This window comes from Vigna angularis, chromosome 8 (genome assembly GCF_016808095.1).
Source record: "Vigna angularis cultivar LongXiaoDou No.4 chromosome 8, ASM1680809v1, whole genome shotgun sequence".
Taxonomy (NCBI): domain Eukaryota; kingdom Viridiplantae; phylum Streptophyta; class Magnoliopsida; order Fabales; family Fabaceae; genus Vigna; species Vigna angularis.
In genome coordinates, this window is record NC_068977.1 from 34,930,592 (window position 1) to 34,954,403 (window position 23,812).

The 23,812-nt window shown below is 30.3% G+C and overlaps 3 protein-coding genes across 3 annotated transcripts; 1 reads left to right on the forward strand and 2 right to left on the reverse strand.

Moving 5' to 3' along the window:
- Window positions 1-558: 558 nt before the first annotated feature.
- Window positions 559-3,886, forward strand: LOC108345295 (indole-3-pyruvate monooxygenase YUCCA2). Its single transcript, XM_017583885.2, has 4 exons — window positions 559-1,578; window positions 2,406-2,654; window positions 2,863-2,985; window positions 3,246-3,886. The coding sequence occupies exons 1-4, from the start codon at window positions 883-885 to the stop codon at window positions 3,453-3,455; spliced, it is 1,278 nt and encodes a 425-aa protein (XP_017439374.1). The 5' UTR covers window positions 559-882; the 3' UTR covers window positions 3,456-3,886.
- An 11,331-nt stretch (window positions 3,887-15,217) lies between these two features.
- LOC108345085 (uncharacterized) lies at window positions 15,218-16,293 on the reverse strand. Its single transcript, XM_017583652.2, has one exon. It carries the CDS (start codon window positions 16,002-16,004, stop codon window positions 15,300-15,302), a length of 705 nt encoding a protein of 234 aa, XP_017439141.1. The 5' UTR covers window positions 16,005-16,293; the 3' UTR covers window positions 15,218-15,299.
- A 3,303-nt stretch (window positions 16,294-19,596) lies between these two features.
- On the reverse strand, window positions 19,597-22,056 carry LOC108344836 (probable polyol transporter 6). The gene is made up of 2 exons (XM_017583346.2): window positions 21,749-22,056; window positions 19,597-21,344 (listed from the first exon to the last, which is right to left on the reverse strand). Exons 1-2 carry the CDS (start codon window positions 21,972-21,974, stop codon window positions 19,966-19,968), a joined length of 1,605 nt encoding a protein of 534 aa, XP_017438835.1. The 5' UTR covers window positions 21,975-22,056; the 3' UTR covers window positions 19,597-19,965.
- Window positions 22,057-23,812: the final 1,756 nt, after the last annotated feature.

Consider the following 23,812-nt stretch of genomic DNA (forward strand, 5'->3'; position numbering starts at 1 on the left):
CAAAGGTTCATGTTCGTTGTCGGTTAATGTTAGTTATTACCACCTTAAACATTCCCCACATAACCAAACCCTTTTTCTTATAATTCACTAACTTTATAACTTAATACATTTTGACTATGTAATAAATAATCTCTGTAACTTTATTATCATCAATACCACTCAACCATTAATATATTTGTACTTTTTCATCAGTTCTAATACAAAAAATTAATTTTTTTAAAATGAAAAAAAATACCTAGATTTATTTGTTACTCAGTCGTTCAAATGTAGTCTTCGGCTATTTAATTATTTTGTTTTCATTCTTCTATAATTGTTTGTTTTTAATATGACTGTAATAGTTTACATTGAATAGTTCACATATCATTTAATGAACTATTTGAAGTAGTTTACATAATATTGTTCGATATAAAAGAATAATTTACGTTTAGAAAATAGCTTAATAATTCATGATTTGATAACATATATATATATATATATATATATATATATATATATATATATATATATATATATTTAACCCACTACCCCAGTACAAACTACCTTTATTCCTCAACTTTCTTGGTGTCCATAAGTAGAGTTGCTTCATGTCTCTTGCTTCCCGCTTTCTCCTCCATTGAAAGAAAACCATAGTTCAAACTTTCATCTTCAGTTTGCTGCAAATTAGACCTTTATAATACCCTATTTCCATAGTCCAGTCTTACTCAAAACATAGCCAGAATCTCACCAACTCAATTCTTTAGCAGAAAAGGGTTGGTAAGTGAATGAGTTTTGATGGTTTCCCTTTGGCGTAATCCATAATAGGCTCCAAAATCTTGAAATAATCCATATCCTACCCTTGAAACTCTCGAGCTTTAATTTCTTTTTTTTTTCTGGGTGTTCTTCATGGACTACTTGAAGGAACTAGAAGGAAAAAGTGCCCATGATTGTTATCACCAGATAAAGATGAATAAAATGGCAAGCCCTATATTTGTTCCGGGACCAGTAATAGTGGGAGCTGGTCCCTCAGGGCTAGCTGCAGCAGCTTGTCTTAAACAGAAAGGTATTCCAAGCCTGATCATTGAAAGAGCTGAATGCTTAGCTTCAATGTGGCAGTTCAGGACTTACGATCGTCTCCGACTTCATCTCCCAAAGCAATTCTGCCAGCTCCCTCTCATGCCATTCCCCAAAACCTTACCTTCCTATCCTACCAAACAGCAGTTCTTGGCCTACCTAAAGCTCTACGCCGATCACTTTGACATAAAACCTGCCTTCAGCCAGGACGTGGTCAGTGCTGAGTTCGATCATGTGTGCAAGCTTTGGAGGGTCAAGACTCAAGCTCGACACAAGAGAGATGAGACTGCAGAATATCTTTGTCAATGGCTTATAGTTGCTACTGGAGAGTGTGCTGAGGAAGTAAGGCCTCAGATTGAAGGGATGGCAGAATTTGAAGGGACTATTCAGCACACCAGCTCGTACAAGAGTGGAAGCAGGTTCTGTGGGAAGAATGTTTTGGTAGTAGGCTGTGGGAATTCAGGAATGGAGGTTTGCCTTGATCTCTGCAACCATAATGCTCGTCCATCTCTAGTTGTTAGAGACGCGGTGAGTTTAATCACTTCTGCAAATAATTGCTTTTTTTTTTCAAACGAAAAAGTACTGTTTGTTTTGGAAACTAAACGTGCACTTAAACTTATGATATGCAACATGCCAAAAACTTCCACATAGTATGATTGAAATGTTTATACGCGTAAAAGAATAATGAGTTTGGTGTACTGAAATAGAGAAATTCTATATGCTACACTCCAAAGCTCAAGGGTTTTGGTACTTTTTGTTCAGAAATTCTCTTTCTTGATGTAGTCACTCACTTAACTAATGGTTTAGTACCAACACCCTTACATTTCTAATGATATCACAGTAAAAAAACATCATAGTTTGAGATGAAATGTAGAAAAATATATAGAAATAACAAACAACACAAATATATATGTTATTTATATATATATATATTCTCGTCCAAATCTTCATAGTGGCTCCTTGGTTGTCAATTCTGAATTTCTGATGACAAAGGTGGAAAATGGAGAGTGAACACAGTCTGCTATAACATATTATACTATATTTGCTATAACTAGAATTCTAAAAAGAGTGTGTCGTTGTTCCCTCTCACTTCATTCATTGTAATTGCATGCGCAACAAGGTCAGCATCCCAAAATCTTAGAATAATATGACCTTTGAGTTCGAGATCAATCTTTTCTCTGCACACAACCACTGCGTGTCAGTATTCACAGACGCAACTGGAAGCATGAAAAGATTATTGTCATTAGCCTCCTCGTGTCTACAATTTCCTAAAAAGTTTCTTAAGCTATGTAGCTTTTTCACCCCACTTTTTTTCAGTTTTAATGTGATCTTTTCTTTTCTTTTCATTGATGCAGGTGCACATCTTGCCACAGCAGATGCTCGGGAAATCAACTTTTGGTTTATCAATGTTCTTGCTCAAGTGGTTCCCCATGCGTTTTGTGGATCAGTTTTTGCTTCTACTGTCACATCTCATGCTCGGAGACACAGCTCAATTCGGTCTTCGCCGTCCCAAACTTGGGCCTCTAGAGCTCAAGAGCTTGTACGGCAAGACACCAGTTTTGGATGTTGGGACACTGGCTCAGATAAAAAATGGAAAAATTAAGGTAACATGGCATAACAACAACACTATATATCCTTCTGCCAATCAAATCCAAAAGACCTCTTATCATACCTATCCCGTTTCCTTGTCTTAATCAACCAAATTTGCTTTTTCCTCCAAGGCAAAGGAAAAACAAGAAAAACTGAAAAAACAGAAGACATTTTTTTGTTTCATTGTTTCCAACATTAAATCTTGTCCAATTATGTGCACAGGTTTGCCGGGGAATTAAACGACTAGCACGCAATGCGGTGGAGTTTGTTGATGGAAAAGTTGAGAACTTTGATGCCATCATTCTGGCAACTGGTTACAAAAGCAATGTACCCTGTTGGTTAAAGGTGCTTCCTTTACTTGTTTGTTGCTAACTTTGGTATACTTACGGTATTTGGTCTAATAAAAAAGTTACATTTCTTTGAATTCAGTAAACAATCTTTTCACCAACAATGTACAACACTTTGAAACTTAATAAATTTGCAAACTTTCATAATAACTACACTAAAACTTTGCATCAACAACAGTTTCTGCATGTAAATTTCTGAAAAATATACAGTATCAGTGGAATATTATACTGATTAGGGTTGAAATTTACTGTGAGCAGGGGAGTGACATGTTCAGCGAGAAAGATGGATTGCCCCGGAAGCCATTTCCAAATGGGTGGAAAGGTGAAAATGGACTGTATGCTGTGGGATTCACAAAACGTGGGCTGCTTGGTGCATCAATTGATGCAAAGAGGATTGCAGAAGATATCGAACATAGCTGGAAAGCTGAGGCCACGCATGTTTTGGAGTATCCTTGTCCACTTGCATGATGTGAGAATTGAAAGATGAAACTGTTTTAGGATTAGAAAAAGCAAAGAAAAAGAGAGAGGAATGGCCTGTAGCCTCTTGGTGGTGCCTTTTATTTGACACATTGGATTGTACCAAACAATTTCTCTCCCATTTGAGTACAGCAGCCTCAAAAGGGAAAAAGGAGTTTGAGCAAGAAAAAGGGTGGAAAAGAAACTCAAAATGAGAGAGCATATATGTGTGATTCCCATAAATGTGTATGTATTTTTAGCTTGGATGGGTTGAAATTAACTAGTTGATGAATATTTTCATATTACACATTTGTATATCTTGTACATTGCACCATCTATTAGCTACTAGAGGAATTTTTTGAGCCTATGTAGGAACTATGTATTAATGTTGTTGTTGTATTCATACATTTGGCTTTGCTATATAGTTGCTTACTTAACTATGATTTGTGTGATGATAATGATATGGATGAATTAGATTGGAGCAGAGGAGCATAAAAATCTGATTGAAAAAAGGCATTGAAAAAAGAGAAAAATCCAATAGCATAAAAAGAAAAGTCCATTAGACTAAGGAAAGGTCCCAATTCCCATGAAGATGAAAGTGGCCCTTTGATTATCTATTTATACACGACTTATGCAGGTTACTTTTTTTTCCCATTATTTTACTCTTAAAATCAATTACTTTATTGCTCATCTTCTTTCCATCGTTATCACCAAAACGGACCACTTCGCTCTTCAAAGTTGAAAATGCACAACATGTCTTCCATGGTTTAGTTTCATTCATCTCTGTCAATGCCAACACAGGCTAAGGTTGAAGATTGAACCCCGTCGACTCTTGCACTTAAACTTTCAAATCAAAAGATAAAAGCAAATTATAATTCATGGGACACTTGGCATTGGTTAAATCTTATAGTGAGATTTTTGATCTATTGAATATATACCTAATTTTCATTTTAATGTCTTTTTAATGTTGATGGGTCTTGTTACTCGTCAAATTTCATCACTCTCACCCTTTTCAAAATGTTTTATACTTTTTATAGTGGATCAACATGTGGATTTTAATCCTAATACTAGGAAATGATCTAGATGCTTTTAAAGTAATCTATAATAAAAATATATTTTTTAACCTCATTTTTTTTAATTTTATCTTTTTAATTACTACTTATTAAATTAAATAATTATTCATGATATAAAATTATTTTTTACTTTTATCATTTTAGTAACAATTTTTTGAATTCAAATATATATATTCATTATAAAAGAATTATTTACTTTTTTAATTACATATCTATAATTATATATAAATCTATATCTATGATTTTTTTTACACAATTCATATTCTTATTTTATCTTTTATAATATAATTATTTTTAACTGACATTTTAAATCATATTATTTTTACTTAATCAGAAAACAGATATATAGTTTTTTTATTATAAGTTGTATGTTTATCTTTATTACATTTCATTATTTTTTTTATCATGCTTGTTATCATTTTATTCAGGTTACATTTGGACACATGAATTGTATTTATTGAAAGCCTGCATAAATACACAAATTATTATACTACATTCTGACTTTAAATATTATTATACTTTCCATTTTCTTAAAAAAATAATTAAAGTCATTTATCTTCTTTTCAACTTTCTTTAATTAATTTATCATAAATATTCTATGATTTCAATAATATTCAACATAATTATCCTTCAATCTTATGTTCGATTAAATATATAAGACATTAGTAAAACATAAATGTTATCGTACATTCGTATCTGTATTTTTTAAATATTTATATTATAACCTAAGTTAATTAAATATATTTGTAAATTAATTAAGTTTATATGTAAAGTAAAATTTTATTCATTAAATTTTTTTTAATATCTTTACACTTCAATACTAAGCATTTTAAGAATTGTTATGTAAAAATGAACAATTAAAACATGAAAACTATGTTTGTGATAACAAAATACCATGATAATAACCAAATAAATTAAACTTTGAATTTGTGAGTTTAACTTGCTTTTATATATATATATATATATATATATATATATATATATATATATATATATATATATATATATATATATATTCATATATATATATATATATATGTGTGTGTATATATGTGTGTATATATATATATATGTATACATATATATATATATATATATACATATATATATATATATATTAAGAAAAAAGGAAACTATCTTGGACTTAATTTTTTGTGAATTATTGAACATATTTTATTAATTTACTCACAAATAAATTATATTTTTTTGTAAGAAATAAAAATAATGCATTTATTAAAAGAGTGAACCTATACCTTTTGTTTTTTTTTTAAAAATGCTTCAATAAATAACCATAAGATGAAAGTAAAAATATATATAAAAAAATAAGAATATAAATAGCTCTTAAAAATTATTATTTCCCAAACAAAAATGACAAAATAAAATGTACATATATAATATTAAAAAAGTAAAAGTATCTATTTAAAATTAAAAAGTAAAAAAAATCCAGAAGGCCCCCACACCATAACATGAATCCGTCTCCGCGATCTAAACACTAGAGTTTGATATATAAAAAATACACATGTGGGTGTGAGATACAAAAATCAACTTAAATTTTTTTTGAGAAAAAAAAAACTACGTTGATTTTATCATCTTAATTGTTTATGTGAAATTTTATAAAAATAAATAATTCTAATAATTAAATAAATTAAGTGTATCTTATTTTCATGTACTTTAAAATCATACGATGTTTTCCATATTGAAATGCTAAATAATTTTAAATCGATATACGATTCCGTAAACATAATCCACATCATAAAAACTATTAATGAAATGATGTATTACTTTTAAAAAGAAGTTAAATTGACTAATGTAACAATCATACTAACATCGATACAAATTAAAGAAAAAAAGAGAGTAGAGTTTAACCTGCTCCTGAACATTGAATTAACCTAACAAAACTTAACTTTGGTCAGTTATAGCTATCAAGTATCTCTTTTACACACACTACATACATATACATATACATATACATATATACATATATATATATATATATATATATATATATATATATATATATATATATATATATATATATATAATATGAGAGAGATATAGAGTGAGAGAGTAAAGATGTTAGAGAAGAGGAGTTGAATTGATTTATTGGTTAGGTTTAGAATGAGAAGCAGTGGGAAGGAAAATATTGCTAGAAAAGAGGTAAACAGGAAGTGAGATGGATTTGGATTGAAAATGATGAGTTAGGTATAATGGAGATAGTTATTACAGTTAGAGTAGTGTTAAGAAAAAGATACGTTGGTGTGTTTAGTTCCGACCAAGTAAGAGGATGTTGATGAGGAGATTGTTAAAGAGAAGGAATCTAAAGGGTTTGAATGAAGACGAATAGGTATGATATGAGTTTGCAGTGGAAGGTCTACAACACAACACACAGATATAACACAGTCTATCAGCATCAAGCCTTTCCTTTTCCAGTGCTACAATCCAAAACAGGACCACCAAAAGTGCTTCTTACTAATTATTGCATGCCCCATCTTATTTCTTAATTCCATCCTTAACAACCCCTTAATTAATTTCTCTCCCATCTTTATCTTCTTTTTCTCTCATCCCATCAAAATTTTAAAAAATAAAAATAAAAATTAATACTATGTTATTCATATATGATATCTCAAAGCAAAGAAAAGAGCCAACATGAGCAATGATTCCTCAAGATAATGCATCCATCTCTTCTCTTTTTGGATTTCTGCACGTTTCCTCCCTCCCACTAAGTCTTTCTTTTGGTTTTTATGGATTGACCCTACTACCATTTAGTAGGATATATTGTCTCACACAACAAGGGTTATTATTGGGATCACATTTTCATATTTTTCTTTTTTCTTTTTATTCTATATATATATATAAAAAATAAACAATATTTAACTTATATATAGACAACCTTTTAAATTGCATATAGTGATCATACCATCACTTTACTAACAATTCTAGGGTTGCAGTGCATCATATATCATCCACAATAATCATATGTTGACACCAAATCAAGACAAAAATAGCCACCAAATCCTTTCAAATTTGTTCCGTGTTAGACCATAACACAACTAAACTGGTTTTATAATATATATATATATATATATATACATATATTTATATATCAATGATACATGTGATTCCATACTAGAAAAAGATATATCTAACTTTTGATTTGTCTAGGCTTGATTGCACATATACGGAGCATTAAAGTGACAACCAACTTCAGACTAAATGGCTTAAAATTTCTCTCATGATCAGAGAAAAGGATATCGAATTTGATTTTGCAGTGTCCAAATCTATCTATTCCAATAACTGTGATAGTGATCATAATAATGTATTGATTGTAATGAAGGTGGAACAGCTATAACATCAGGAGTGAAGATTAAGACAACCATTATGTGTATGTACTTTTAGCTCAAAAGCATTTTTCAGATTGATGCTGAAAAATATATATATATATATATATATATATATATATATATATATATATATATATATATATATATATATATATATATATATATATATATATATATATATACTTTGAATGAAACAAACAAACATATTTGACTGTACTTAGTTAATGTTTTATACATACGACAACCAATGACAGATGAAATTTGCATCCTTTTGGTCAAGTTTGTTTAGAGAATTTAAGGTTATATTTTACTGATGCGATCTGCATGCATCGTATTTTAGTCCTATGATGTCGGTTATACTTGTTTCTTCTTTTGGTTAGGAAAGATACCTACGTTGCTGATATAATTTATCTTTATAAGAGTGAAAACAACATACGATATTAACTAAAGATAAAATAAATTTATATAGAAACTGATTTTATAGGATTAAATTAAGTTTAAAATTTCGTATTAGTGTAATATTATGGTGTCATAAGATTTTAGGGTTAAGAGGTGTGGAGGAGTTAGTATAGTTATTTATTAGGAGGTACATGAGCTCAAAGTGTCAACAATGGCATTAAGGGTGAAGAACTAACATATGGTCCAAAATGCACGTGAAACCATAGAAACTTAAACCCAACTCAGCTTTCATGTTGTACAATGCAGGTATGCAGAATGGATGGTGGTGCACATGGTCATGAATCCATGCCATACATTTAGTGTATATTCAGTGGCTTTAATAAACGTGGTCCAAAAGAAATTAATTGTAATAACCATATGATTGATGAGTGTGCTATATATATCTTTATTTAGGACCATTTGCCATTAGTTTTGACGAAGGAATGCATGACCACTGAGTATGACTTTGCGTGGTTACAACTATTTTGCCCAAACTATTTATGGAGGAAAATAAGCGTACGTAGAACTCTGAGATAGCTCATATTCAAAAGCATGTCACTTGAAAATATGTCAGACATGCCTTTTGCTTACCATCTTCATTGTTAAGTTACAACTTACAAGTCAAGATCGGCATATGCAGATAGAGAGTTTTGATGTTAATTTGGATGTAGTGTTGAATGTTCACTTAGAATCATTTTTTGTTTGTACATTCTAATGTGATATTTTTCATGTTATAGTAATTTGTTCGGTAAAAGTGTTTTGATGTTAAAATCAATTCAAATTCATTCTGTTAAAATCATTAATACTATAATAAATGTATAATAAAATTCTAATTACTACACTTTTAATCTATATATATAATTTTTTTTATTAGGATCGATCTAATTTTCTTTAAACCTAATTAGTGATTATTAATTAAATGTTTAGTTAATTTTAATCATCTGAAAAGTTTTCTCTATACTTGAATGATCAATCATACATTATATATTAAAAAATAAAATGAATAATTTTCATGTTTAACACTTAGCATCTCTTTTTTTCATTATTATTATTATATCACTTTCTTATATTTTTTGTAAAAAGTTCTAATTTTTAATTATCTTCTTTACAAACTAAATTGAAATTTTTCCTTAAAAATATGTAAGATGAATAATATATAAATAAAAAGATGTATAAATTTATTATTTTAAGAATTATATTGAAAATTGGTAATATGTTAGTCTTTTATTTAGATTTGTTAACTATATAATCCATTAATTTTACTGTTTTTGGAATAGTAGCTCTATCTTCTCTAATAATCCCCTTAAGTTTATGACTCTCCTATGCTCTTCTTTCTCCCTTTTCAAATTTCTGAGAAACTAGAATACATAACTTATCGTGATTCTTTGTAGTCAATGTCACAAGGTTACAAATATTGGACGTATATAAATTAGAGGCAGATGTAATTGGTTTGTTGATGGTAATTAACAATCATGGTCAATCAAAATCTCTCTTAAAAGTATTTTTAAGGAGTTGATGGTTGATGAGATAACTTGCAAACAATTATAATTATAATATTATTGATTGAGGAAATTAAGAATGTTTTATCACAATTCCAATGTTATAGTCTAATTCAAAAATCAAATGAATATTATAATGCATTTGTATATAATTATTACTTAAGCAGAAATATGTGTGAAAATCAATTAAGTATATGTGATATAATACCTCGCTTTTCTACCTTCACCCTAATTTTATTTTTTTTATTGTCATTATCATAATTGCTTATTATTTTTATTAATCATAATTACTTGTATTTTTGTTGTAATTATCCTTGTTCATTATTATTGCTAACCATAATCTCTATATTTTTATTATAATAATTATCACTATTTTTATAAATACTTTTATTACTATTATTATAATTGTCGTGATAATACTGACACCATTTACCATTACTTACTGTCACTGTCACTATAATTGTTCAAATTATTATTGTACTGTGATAATCAATACATATGTAATTATTAGTATGGTATGCATCTTGAATACAAGTAATATTTATATAATTATTATTTTTCCTTATTCACTATTATATTTTCTTAAATTATATATTAACTATATTGAAAGAAAATTTTATTATTTTTATTATTTTCTACTTATTTGATTCACATATGATACATTATATACATATTTGTCATCTTTTGGGAATATATAAAAGAATTCTTCCTTTTTGTGAATTCAAAATCTTACAATTTAATCTAAATTCTTATTACTTTATTATTTAAATAATAGTTTTTTAGTTTAATTATTTTTTAAATTAAAATAATAATCTTTATCATATTAGGATTATAATGTTAATTTATTTTGAGGTCTATCTTTATCACAATTGTGGCCACACTAATATCTTATTTGTTTGCAATTTTTCATTACATTGCATCATTCTTCACTTCACATTTTCTGAGGATTCCAAACCAAATATGTTGCATTCCATTTCCACTTTTGTGAAATATCTTTAGCACTCATCCATCTGGAGGGATATTTCTTATACAACATGGCTATTTGTCATGGTGCTCAATCATAATACAAAAGGACGTATAAATAAAATAAAGGAGCAATCTATGCATGTAACAAAACAAAATGAAGCATACTTATTCCTAACAAATCAAAAACATGCATATGAATTGACAACTCCTCAACCAAGGGTCCTATGATCCACATGTCTTCATCTACAAAAGTCAACAAACGAGTTTTACTTTCAAGCAACATAATAAAACATTGGTACACATTGATTAGACATAAGTGATTGTTGTTTAATTAATCTTTCTAGTAACTTCTATGAGTTGTTGAAGATGGTTGTTTGATAAAAAGAAAACATAGTTTCCACACATAATGTACATTGAAGTTAAGTCATACCTCAAATTATCTCATTTTTGTTGAATTCTAATCATACTTGAGTTTGTTTATTTTTTTATGCAAAGCTAGATGTGAAGAATAATTGAAAATAATGACATAGTGATAGGAATAGGTGAACAATATCTTAGTCAACAATATTATGCATCCTTGAGAAGTTTGATGAAGTGTTGAATTTTTCATGAATTGTAATATTGTTTGGGTGCTTGGGTATGAATTAGAGGTAACTAGGGAAACTTTGATTGATTGGATGAGAAGGAAGTGACCATGATGGTGCAAGCTCCATTAATGCCTTAAAGTTAGATAGCATTGCTATGTGGTAGCAAATAAGTCAACTGAGCAATGATGGCAATTCTATCTAAGATAGAATAATGCTCCTAAATTAACTACTAACTCTTTGATTTTATCATAAGATAGCCATTTGAGTGAGACAATGGAAAAAGTCTAGCTCCTCAATTGCCTCCTATTTATTTGAAGGGGAGACTCCAACTCATGGGGAGTTACTTTTGTTACTGATATTGACCCCATATTCTTGGAATATCAATGAATACTTGTAGAATCTTTCTTGTTTGAAGAAGGAGGTAGTTGCACATAAGAACAATATATCTTATGGGACATGATTGATATGTTTCTCACTACCATTCCTTATTTGCCTTTCCTTTCAATTCCTTCATCCTAGTGGGTAGGAGATGGGCTCCACCATATATGCTTGCTAGGTGGAAACCTTTAATTTTATACTTCCTTTTCTCTACCATTTTTTGGACAAGATTCAACTTTCATGTTTAATGTTTCAGACTGTATAATCTAAGACATTTTCGAATTACATAAGTCGGAGTTGAAACTTAAAATCCTAAATTAGAGAACATGACTTAGACCAAAATCTTCAATGCACCATCAACCACCACCAAGCACCAACGCCAAGCACAAGCACACCACACTTCAACACCAACACAATCAATCAATGCCTAATGAATTTAATTCCAGAAAGGTAAATTAGAAATTTTAAAATTTATTGGGGTGCAAGTTGAAATTGTGGGGTGCAGAAAGAAGTACCCAAATTTTATATAGAAAGAAGAACATGGAAGATTCATTATTGGGTCTGACTGACAACTAGCCATTTCTTCCTGCAGCCTATGATTGCAATGTACACCCACATGGGACGATGAAATGACTAGTTTATTCTTCTTCTTGCTACATCGGAACCCTTTTGTCGATTCCAAAAATTATTTTGGACACTCATTGCCCCATCGTGTAGGTTTAAGAGGTTGGTTTTCATAATTGTTCTCGGTATCACAATTGTATATGTTTCCAAATTGGTTATTTTGGAAATTTTCTATATTGTATAATTTGAAATTTGTTTCCAAAATTTGTATACATTCTGATTATGTCAAGATTAAAATTCTGAATTTAGAAATATATTTTAGATGGTAAAATTTAAAATATATTATTTTATTGAAAAATATATTCTAGATTATTCAATCCATTATGTATTTTTTTAACAAGATTACACATTTTAGATTACACAAATTTATTTTCGTGTTTGAAATTATATTTCGAACTACACAATCTCAAATATATACAAATTTTGAAAATAAATTCTAAATTGTATGATCAAGAAAACTTTCAAAAATACCTAATTCAGAATAAAATACATACCAGCTAAAAATGCTTAATAAAATTAATTCAAGAAGGGTATATTGGAAATTTTAATAGTTTATGGAGGTTGTAGTTGGAATTTTGGGAGTATAAGAAGAAATGCCCCTATATTAACAACTCATACACGTGAATGGGCTCATATATAAATTATCTGTGGATTTTTTTAATTCCTTTTAATTTTTAATTATATATGAGTTGAACTTATGTTCCATTAACATTACAACAGCTGTTGCTCCCTCCACCATCACTTCTTCCTCCACCTTTCCAACCTTTTGCAAAAAAAATTTAATTACAAAAGTAACATTTTTTACTTTTAACTTTATTTATTTACTTTAAACTCAAAATCTATCTTTCTATCTATTTTTACTTTTCACTCAACCCTACCTCCCAACTCTCCTTCTCTCTTTTCAGATTTCCACCCCCCAACTCCACCACATCTGTTTGTTTTAATTACAAAAGTATTAATATAATAAAGTTATATATTTCATATAATTAAACTAATAAATAATTTTTTATATAATTATAAAATTGTTAAAGAATACAAAAACCATATATAAAAAATATATATTATACAAAAACATTAAAACAAAAAACTAATTATATATAACTGCAAAATACAAAAAAAATATAAATATAAACTAATAACAATAAAGATCTTCAAAAATACATTATTAAAATACATCAAAATTATATTCAAAAATAATACATCAAAACATATAAATTACATTATTAAAATATCTCTAAAATTAATATAAAAAAATAAACTAATAAAAATAAACTGGAAAATAAACATGTAACTTTAAACGCATGTGAGCATTCGTTTAAGGCAAAACGGATATCGACATCCGCTGAGGGATGCTCACATCCATTTAAAAATTATCCGTTTATTTTTTTAGGGTTTATTACGCACCTTCACGATAATCCTTCAAGCACCACGACACACCGATCTTGGCACGGCTGATCAATTGCTTCCACCACCACTTGCAATATCTCACTAAGCATACCAGCTAATGAAAGTCCACCACACTCTGAGACCACAATTCTATCACAATTAAAGAATTAGAGGAAGAAGTGGAACATGAAAAAGAGGAAGAAGAGCACAATGAAATAATGAGGGGACGAACGATGAAAAGGAAGAAGAGTTGCCGCTGCATACATGTAAAGGATTGGAGTGAGTAGATGTTAAAAAATATTAACCCTAAAATTTTACTAAAGGTAAAATAGAAATGAAAAGATAAAGAGAGGGATAAAACAAGAATGGGGTGGTGGAGGGAGCAACACCCCATTATATCTCTCTTGATTCTCCAAAAACTATTAAAAACGATCAATCACATAAGTTCAAAATTGGTTATGATTAAAAAATATTAATTCCTTTTATTTCAAATTTAAAACCAGACTACTTTTAATTGATTCAATTTTCATATTTATCTTTTTAACGTTCATCCAATTCATTTTAAACTTTAAAACTTAAGTTTTTCTTCTGAGTATTTCTTTCTTTTTCATTCCATTTCTTAATCTTATTATATATTGATCTTGGTTGTTAATTATGTAAATTTTTATTATATTTTGAGTGAAAAATCTAATGATAAAAAAAAAATAGCAACTAGATATGATATTTTATTTCAAAACTTGTTTGTCTTATACATTCACATTAAAAAAAATCACTCCTCCATAGTTTTGAAAATGTAATTTTAGTAGTTTTTATATCTAAACTTAATATGTACTAAATGTTTCTTATATTTATAAATCACTCCTCCATATTTAAAAGACTAAATCCGTATAGAATATGTGAAATTAATTATTTTTATATCTAAACCTGCCATTTAATGACAAATTTTTACTGTTACAAAATTAAAAATAAAATTAAATTCACACAATTTTAAAATTTGAAAACTATAATTATTCGAGTTTTAAAATATAAAACCAAAAATAAATTTCACAAAAAATACAAATACCAAAAACTAATTTAATCTTTTTTATCATAATCCAAGAGCCAAATAAAACCAACCTAATTATAATCCAATTAATGTGATTTGGATTAAAAAGAAATTCTATCAAATAGAAGGAATAAAACACTATTGGCTTAAGTTTGTTTTTTTCCTAAATTGAGACAAAGCAGATTTAAGAACTCCATTCTTTCATCTTCCATCTCAGTCTCCACAAACACAACCCAGAAAACCATCTTTAAAATATTTACTATTTTGGAAAACGCAGCAATTTTCAGCAATTATCATAAACTGATGTCAATCAAATGCTTTGATCAATTAAATATAATAATGAGCAAAATAAATAAAGTTTTTGAATTATTTAGACAAACAAAACACAAACAGCTAATACCATCCACCAAATTGAAGGTCAATAAACACATAGAATCAACTCAAGAAAACGTCAAATGATCTTTAGAGGGTCTCAAGAAGTTATGAAACAAGACAAAAGCTAAACAAACATAAGACTTCTCACTGATATCTTAGGTTGTTCCTAGAAACACTGGAAGGTGAAGCATGCCTCATAGATGGACCAAACAACTCTGAGTACATTTCCAAGAAGAACTTATCCACAATTTCAAGATATGCAGGGCAAGTGAGTCTAGAATAGTAGTGAAGAACCTCTTCAATGTCTAATACATACTCCACATTGTTCATGTCCAGCATCTCCAGCTCTCTCAGCTTCTGTTCCACCATGCAGTATCTGTGTTCTCTCATACACATAGACATGAATGATGACTCTTTCTGATGCCTTCCCTTTTCTAGAGCTAAGCTTCTCCTCCTGTCGTTTTGCTTGGCACCACCACTTTCTTCTTTTTTCTCCATCTTGTTCTTCTTCTGAGCTTGGCTTGCATTGGACAAGCTGATATAGCTTCCACTATAGACCTCACTTTCTTGCTTTGATGGCAATGCAGGTACAGCTTTCTTCTTCATTCTTCTTGTTTTCTCCGTTTCTGATTCCCATTGGTCTGAGAAGTCAGTGTACAGTTTCTCCGTGTCTTGATAACTTGTGTTGCTGGTCATGTCCATGGCACTTGATGCAGCCACAGAATAAGAGAAATGGCCGTGAGGAGAAGTTTTTGGAAGCCTTTGGTAACCCGGGGAGAAGAAAGACTTGAAGTTCTTTATGGTCTTTTGAAAGAACTTCTTGGTGCTGGAAATGGAACTCAGCAACATTGGTGATGGCAAGGGTAGTAGTAGTAGTAGTACTACTACCACTACTACTACTTCCAGTATGTATATAATTAACTATAAATGAGATCTTCTGGTTGGTACCTTCTGATGCAGATAAGGAACACAAAGTTGTGTGTGAGAATCTGTAAATGTATCTCTTTTTAGGTGATGATCTCAGTGAAGATTTCTCTATAAAGTTGACACAAGGAGAGGAGCCATTAAAGAGACTTTAGTTTTTCCTTTTGGAAGATGAATGCATTTGAGGTTTTCCCTTTTCTTTCCTTTGCTTTTTGTTGTTCTCCCTTTGTCTTCTTGAGACTCTCTCTTGTGTTGTCTCATTTTCTTGTTCTGCCTCCTAACTGGGCCCCACAATCTCCAAACTTGGAAGATAGTGACCCTTTTTCATTATAAACAAGTTTTGTAAGTTTCGTTGCCTTTACTTTTGATGGTGGAGTTGGTATGAGCCTCCTTGAGAAAATGAAAGGAGATGGTGGTTGTTGAATTGGACCTTTCCTCAACAGTTCTGCTCCTACATTTTATGGCATCTTTTCTCCTAATCTCTAATCACTAATCACATCACTGTTTGTCTTAATTCACCATGCTTCATATTCAAATAAGTAACATGCTCTAATATGGTTCATCACAAACTCCATCTTTGAGTCCATATATGTGTGTGTGAAATAACACTTTACCAAAAATCAACACCCTTTAAATAGTTCTTGTTATGTTCAAAACAATCTCAAAGAGGGTACCTACTTTGAGCAAAAAGATACGTATTGAAATTAGTACACCTCTGCAAGGTGTATTTAGCTAGCACTTTTGTTTTGACAAGTTGGATTCTGCTGAGTCTGAATACAACATTACAAGGGAAAGAAAAAAAAGAAAAACCTTGCTTGGCTACAGATTTCTTTTATGCAGATTGCTTTCTTGAAAGGTCAGTGTCTTACTACACGTGACTGTGTGTAGTGTGTACAATGACCTCAGATTAGTACATCAATGTATTTTCACTGCATATCAGGTGAATTTCAAGTTTCAAGAGAAAGTCATGAAAAAACATTAATTACTCCAAACACATTCTATTCTTGTACATATTTGCTATAACTTTTTGTCACAGATAAGAATAAAAGAAAAGTAAACATAAATAATATAGAAAATTTATGAACAAAAATAATATAACTCATGATTTATTCATATGCATTAAGGAGTACTGATGTAGGTGTGGGTGGGTGGGTAGTTCCATGTGGTCATGTGAATGAGTTAATTATATATACACACACTGAAGCAAGTAATTCTAATGTGGAGTTAAAATGTAATAATGGAAGAAAAAATTGGTGCCATGGTCATGTCAAAATCAATTATCTTCCATGCCAAACAACTGCATGTGTACTGTTATTCTTTTTTCATTTATTTTTCTCTTGTCTTTATGAAATCACTGTTCACAGGTGTCATTTAAATATCAGAACTCAGTTATTCAGTTGCTGCAAAACTTTATATTGCTGTCAGACCTTATGTTTTGATGTTTTTAGTTATTCTTATTTGGCCAAAACTTGGATAACAACGATTAAATAAACATAAGATTTGTTTGTTTTTATGTTGTGTAATTTCTTCTTACGTCAAGTCTTAATAATTATCATTATGTAACTCTAAGTTAATTAAACTATACATGTATCAGTGATAACTAATCAGATATTCAGAATAAAATTATATTTTTTACCATTCTATCCTGCTCTTAAATAACAGAACAAAAATAATTATGTTTCATTATAAAATAGTTTATTAATAAAATGATAACTTTATTCATTTTGTTTTGTTTTACTCGTTATTTACACATCTGAATAAAGTCTAAAAAGACACGTTGTATTCATCCAAAAGTAGGAGATATTTATTGCTTTCATTTAATAAGCTTTGACGCATGACCGCAGAACCGATTTGTGTTTCTCTTGTTGAAATAATAGAAAGTTCTTCATTGCTGATAAGAATCACTGATGTTTTTATAAACACCCTTTTGCTATGTTACGCGCGATTTCTTCTTTTAAGTCATGAAGTAGTTATTTATGTCTCATACATAAAAAAATCAGAAAAGCTTTTATAATATCATAAACATAGAAATCATTCAACATGTTTATCTGTAAGTTACTGAAATTCTTTCCAGAAGTAGTTGATGTTTTTTACTCATATGCAAGTAGTATTTTTTTAGTCTAAAGAACAGAGGTTAATTTTCTTTCTACAAATTCAAATCTTGAAAATGAAAATAAATAAACCTTAAATGATACACCTTGAAAGATTGGTCAAAACAAAATGGCACATTATTCTGAGTTTCAATTTGTTGTTTACATCTTTTATTTCTAACTTTTTCTGTCATGGATTTGATGAAGGGCGTTGACAATTAGGCCATTCTTCTCATTGTTTATTTTCTAGTCTTGGACATTGTTGTCTTGCATATTAGGTTAATAGTTTTGATATTACAGCTATTATACTTACAGAATTTGGTCCCACAGGCTGTGATTTTGGTCCCAAATGGTTTTTTGTCTCATCCTCTTATTTCATGCTAAAACTGGTGGTTCTCAGTGTGCATCTTATTGAAAAGTTCTTCATTTATTGGTATTGATAACCTTTTGGTTTTGACTGATTTCAGAAGGTGATAGTATCTTTAATCACAGACTCAGGCAAACAATTGCTTATGAGAGTTCTTGTTTGAGTGATGCTATCCATTTACACGATTAAGCAAAGTATAGAATAGTTCCATCTTCTGTTGATACAAATTAGAAACTTTCCTAGACTAATTGTAGAGCTATACATAGTAAAATACAAACCATGACTATTAACTAAACAGTTAATAGTGGAAGTTGATTGAGATGGAGAACAACTACCCACTTGTCTGGGCCAAGATTTGACCAGGACTAAGCAACAACACATCAAATCTGATAAGAGTACTAACAGATAGGCTAGCCTACAAGCCAAGTTTGAACATTAATGGAAATGGGCCACGCGTCTAGAGTTTGGAACCAGTCTGCATCATAGAAAATAAAGAACATCTAAAATCTAAATATACCCGTGTTTGATTCTTAAGGATAATGTTCATACATTACACACATGACACTCTATGTCTCTTTTTTTGCCCACCCATTCTCAGTCATAATTGATCACTCTCCTACCTATTTTATATTCATCAAGAGACATTCAGTTCTTCTAAAAAGAATAAACAATTGCAGGTTGATAAATTTTGATGTGAATATGTTTTGTCTATCATTCATTTGCATTTATGAAAGAAATCTCTTTCAGAAACATATCAAGCATAAATGTTTGATTGATACAAATACACCCGTGACATATTGTACTATTTTCTTTTGACAGGGTTTTTTATAAAAACAGGGTCCGCAAGATTGGCATCTGGATCCCTTTTTGCTCTTATGAAACAGAAATCAGGTCATGGATCAGATGTTATGTCTGAATTATGGTTCAATGCATTAGCCTTTCAATGGTAGTTGTCACAATATCAATGATTTCCTTCTGAAACCTGGTAAGAAAGTATTCAATATCTGATTGGAAATCATTCTGAATTTGCTCTCAAAATGTTATATGCTGATGCTAGTTTTGAAATGTGGGTGCTGTTTTATTCATTCTTATACTACAGGAAATCCACAAAGAGTCTCTCACATTATGAAGTAACTTAACAATATCATCATTAATATAGATGGTCAATGAAATAAAGAGACGAAAGCTCCAATTTCTAAACATTTTTTCTTGGGAAAAAATAATTTCAGGGTATCTATTCAATAATCCACCCAAAGTACAAATCCAATTATAAACCAGATTGTACCTTAGCAAGCAAAACAATGAAACAAACAAAAAAAGAATTGCGTTTGTGTGTCTGTCCCTTGTACGACAACAGCACCATTTTCTCTTCAACTTCAGAAATTGATCATTCACACAAAGATCAAAACTTTTAATCTAAGACTCAATCCTAGACAGGACGTGTCTGATCTTCAAACAAAGCTTCAATCTCCTCTAAGTTCTTGCCTTTGGTCTCTGGTAAAAAGTAATAAAAAAAGAATGTCGCACACACCATCACCCCACCAAGCACAAAGAACATGCCCCCAAATGTTATTGCCTCTGAGACACTAAGGAATGTCATGGACACAACTCCACTCACCACACGGTTCACAGAAATTGCCAAGCTGGAACCTTGGGCCCTTAGCCTAAGAGGAAAAATCTCTGAAGAATACACCCAAGTTGTGGGCCCAAGCCCAATAGAAAAGAATGAAACTGTAGCACACACAGCAACCACACACAAGGCAATGACCAATCCATCATGTGTGTCACCATAAAGCTTAAGGAATGTGCAACCAAAGCCCAGCAAGAACAAAGACATTGCCATGCCACATGAGCCCAACATCAACATGGGTCTTCGCCCAAACCGGTCCATGAACATGGCTGAAATCAAAACAAAGCATGTCTTGGTTATTCCCATGATGATTGTAACGCCCACAAGCTGCTTCTCATTCACAATCCCAGCTTCCTTAAACACTTCAGGGCTGTAATATATCACAGCATCATTCCCAGAAGCCTGCATGAAGAAGTTAACACCAATGGCAGCAACAAGGATTCTAAACACCGGGCGAGTAGGTGTGACAAGTAACTCCTTCCAAACTCCTTGTCCATGCCAAGTTCCTGAATTATTGGGAGAATCAGAAGAAGAACATCCTTTGTCCTTGCCTGTGATGGAAGCAGAAGCAGCTTCTTGTATCTCAGCAAGCCTCAATTCAGCTTCTCCTTTATTCTCTGATGTTCTAATCAAAACCTGTTTTGCTTCCTCATATCTTCCCTTCACTACTAGCCAGCGAGGTGATTCAGGCATTGCCAACACACCAAGTGCCACAGCAAAAGCTGGGAAGACCGCAACACCAAGCATGATTCTCCAATTTATGTCATTAGGGAGGCTTGAAAATGCATAGTTAGAGACATAACCAAGTAAAATGCCAACACTAATGAAAACTTCAGGGAGTGATGTGAGAAGTCCTCTGGTGAGGGCAGGAGAGAGCTCAGCCACATACACTGGTGAAATCATGAGGGAGTAACCAACACCAATGCCAGCAACTACACGACCTACCATTAGGAATAGGAATGAAGGAGCTAACCCCATCAGAATAGCACCAATCAGGAATGTTGCTGCAGCAATCATTATAGTATACCTCCTCCCAATCAAATCTGAAGTCTTGCCTGAAGCAAGAGACCCAATTAGAGAACACACATTTAAGCACCCAACAAGGATTTCCACTTGGACTGATGTGATCTTGAGATCTTGCCTGATAAATAATGCAGCACCACTCATGACCCCAATATCTGCAAGCACCAAAAATATGAATACTAAGTACTTTCAGATGCAGTTTTGCCTAATTGCATCAACAATCATAAAACTAGTAATCCAATTCCTCAACTTTATGTGGTCATGAACAGCAATACTCAAATTCAATCTTTCATTATTTTTTGCACAGTTCTTCAACCAGAATTGAAATTTCACTTTGATGATCCATTTTGGCATACAATGGGAGCCTTTACTAGACAGATTAGTAACAACTTTTGTTAATCAAATAACTTAAACAAAACTCTGCCTCCCAATCAAGAACATTCAGAAACAATGTGTTTGAAATATTGCCATTGATTGGGGCTTTGATCTGGGAAATGGTAGCATGCAATAGATTATATTTAAGCATTTGATTCTTTTAACATGATTTTGTGAAACTCACCATAGCCTAAGAGAATGGAGTTTGTGGAAGCCAAGATAGCACCACCAAGAGCATATTTGTTGATGCCAGGATTATTACTCTGTGATGTGCTGGGCTTGTTGTGAAGGCTATTTTCCTCTGCACAAGTTCCTCCCTTTTCAGCATCACTGAGGTTGGAATCAGCTTTGGGAGCAGAAGCAGGAAGAGGGTAGTAATAATGGTGTTCCTCAGCAGAATTCTCCTCCATAGCTGAGAGAAAAAATGAAGAACAGCAAAGCAATAGTGACTTCAAATATTTGTTCAGACACTAAAAGGAACAGCACAAACAAAACAACCTCCGATTTAGTATTTAAATTTTTATCCAGAAAAATCTACTAATATAATAATTGTAAAGGATCAACACAAACTCCCAATGGATGATCTGACAAATATGACAAGGTCTTAGAAAATGTTTAAAAATAAAATAACAAATAAGACTAATTACGTCAGTAATTCCAAATAGTTATTAAAATATTAAAAAACCCTAAAAGTAGTTCCTAAATAAAGAATTTAATTTAAATTCATTGAATAGAATCCAACTATAGAATGCTATAAATGCTAAGTGATTAACTTATACTAAATATTGTTATAATTACTTTTAATTGGCTGGCAAGGCTAAATAATTTCAAAATCCACTAGTTAATAAAAAATCATAATAAATATAATTTTTAAATGACTATTTTTATTCTAAAAACTCTTTACATTACCTAATCTAAAAATTTAAAGTCAAATCAAAATTATTCATTGGTTTTTAGAATTTTATTATTGTATTTAATATTATTATCACACTTTAGGATTTGACGCATGTCTCCGGTTCTGTAATAATTGTGAAAGGAATTAAAAGAGAAGGGCATGGCACGTGTTTCATGCTTTGTTTTGTTTCTTTTCATATGTTCCCACCCTCTTTAGAATAGCTCATATCTCTCTATCAGATAATGATTTTTTTTTCCTATAAAATGGACAAAATTGATTTGCTATTTTTCTTTCATCAAATTTAAATGAAAATAATTCAAGTTCCTCACTATTTCGTTGAAAAATATTAGGTTTTAGCATTAGAATTCAATTTTTATTTTTCATAATTTTATCTCTAATATAACAAACAATTATGCTCAATTTCGAACAACAAAATAATAAAGAAAAAATATTTTGTTATATAAAAAAAATTTAAAGAAATTTGATGAAAAATCTCTCCATTAAGACAGATTTCAAACTTAAGAAAAAAAAACATTAGAGAAGTATTTGTAAAAGAAAATATTTAAATTCAAAATATAGATTTTTGTGCATATATATTGAAATATACAAAATGCTAACAAAAATTGTGGTTTCCTCTCTCTCTCTCTCTCAAAAACCAAATTTATATATTTTTATCTTATTTATACATGATAACTTAGAAGAAATAGAGATCAGCCTTATAGTATGAAAAAGAACCATATTGAATTTTTTGTCCTATAAAAAAATAATGTAAAATGCTGATAGTATAAGACAGGAAAAATTATTAAAATAAGTTATTTATAAACTCAAAATTAATTGTGTCAATTTAATAATTGATATGAGGTTCAAAGTTGTTCTCAATATAATATGTCCCTGGACCATATCTTCTAGCAAAATATCTATGATATCATCATATATTATATCATTATTATAAAGAAACAAAACAACAAGACACAATATGATATGTGTGCATTCAAATAGTTGTCAATTAAGAAACACAATATGATATGTGTTTTGCAGCAAGATTGAGTATTTTCTATTACTTGTCTTACTTTTTGAAAAAATGAGAAGAAAAAGACGTGTCAAATATAAAAAATATAATAATAGTATTTTGACAATTCTTGAAAATTTGATAGAAAAAGGTTTAAAGATTAATATGAAAGACAAATATAAACTCTATGTGAAGTCTGAACACAATTCAGAAAATATTCCTCTAATTTTATATTATAAAATATTACTCATGAAAAACACTATTTTTAATATATCATACGATGGATTGGGCTAATTTGTAGTCATATGCACGTTTGTATTATAAAGTAAACATCTTATGTTTTT

Coding starts and splice junctions, on each gene's coding strand:
- LOC108345085 (XM_017583652.2), bottom strand. CDS start 16,004: ATGTTGCTGAGTTCCATTTCCAGCACCAAGAAGTTCTTTCAAAAGACC.
- LOC108345295 (XM_017583885.2), top strand. CDS start 883: ATGGACTACTTGAAGGAACTAGAAGGAAAAAGTGCCCATGATTGTTAT. Junction 1,579..2,405: donor CTCTAGTTGTTAGAGACGCG/GTGAGTTTAATC, acceptor TCATTGATGCAG/GTGCACATCTTGCCACAGCA. Junction 2,655..2,862: donor TAAAAAATGGAAAAATTAAG/GTAACATGGCAT, acceptor TTATGTGCACAG/GTTTGCCGGGGAATTAAACG.
- LOC108344836 (XM_017583346.2), bottom strand. CDS start 21,974: ATGGAGGAGAATTCTGCTGAGGAACACCATTATTACTACCCTCTTCCT. Junction 21,345..21,748: donor CTCCATTCTCTTAGGCTATG/GTGAGTTTCACA, acceptor TGGTGCTTGCAG/ATATTGGGGTCATGAGTGGT.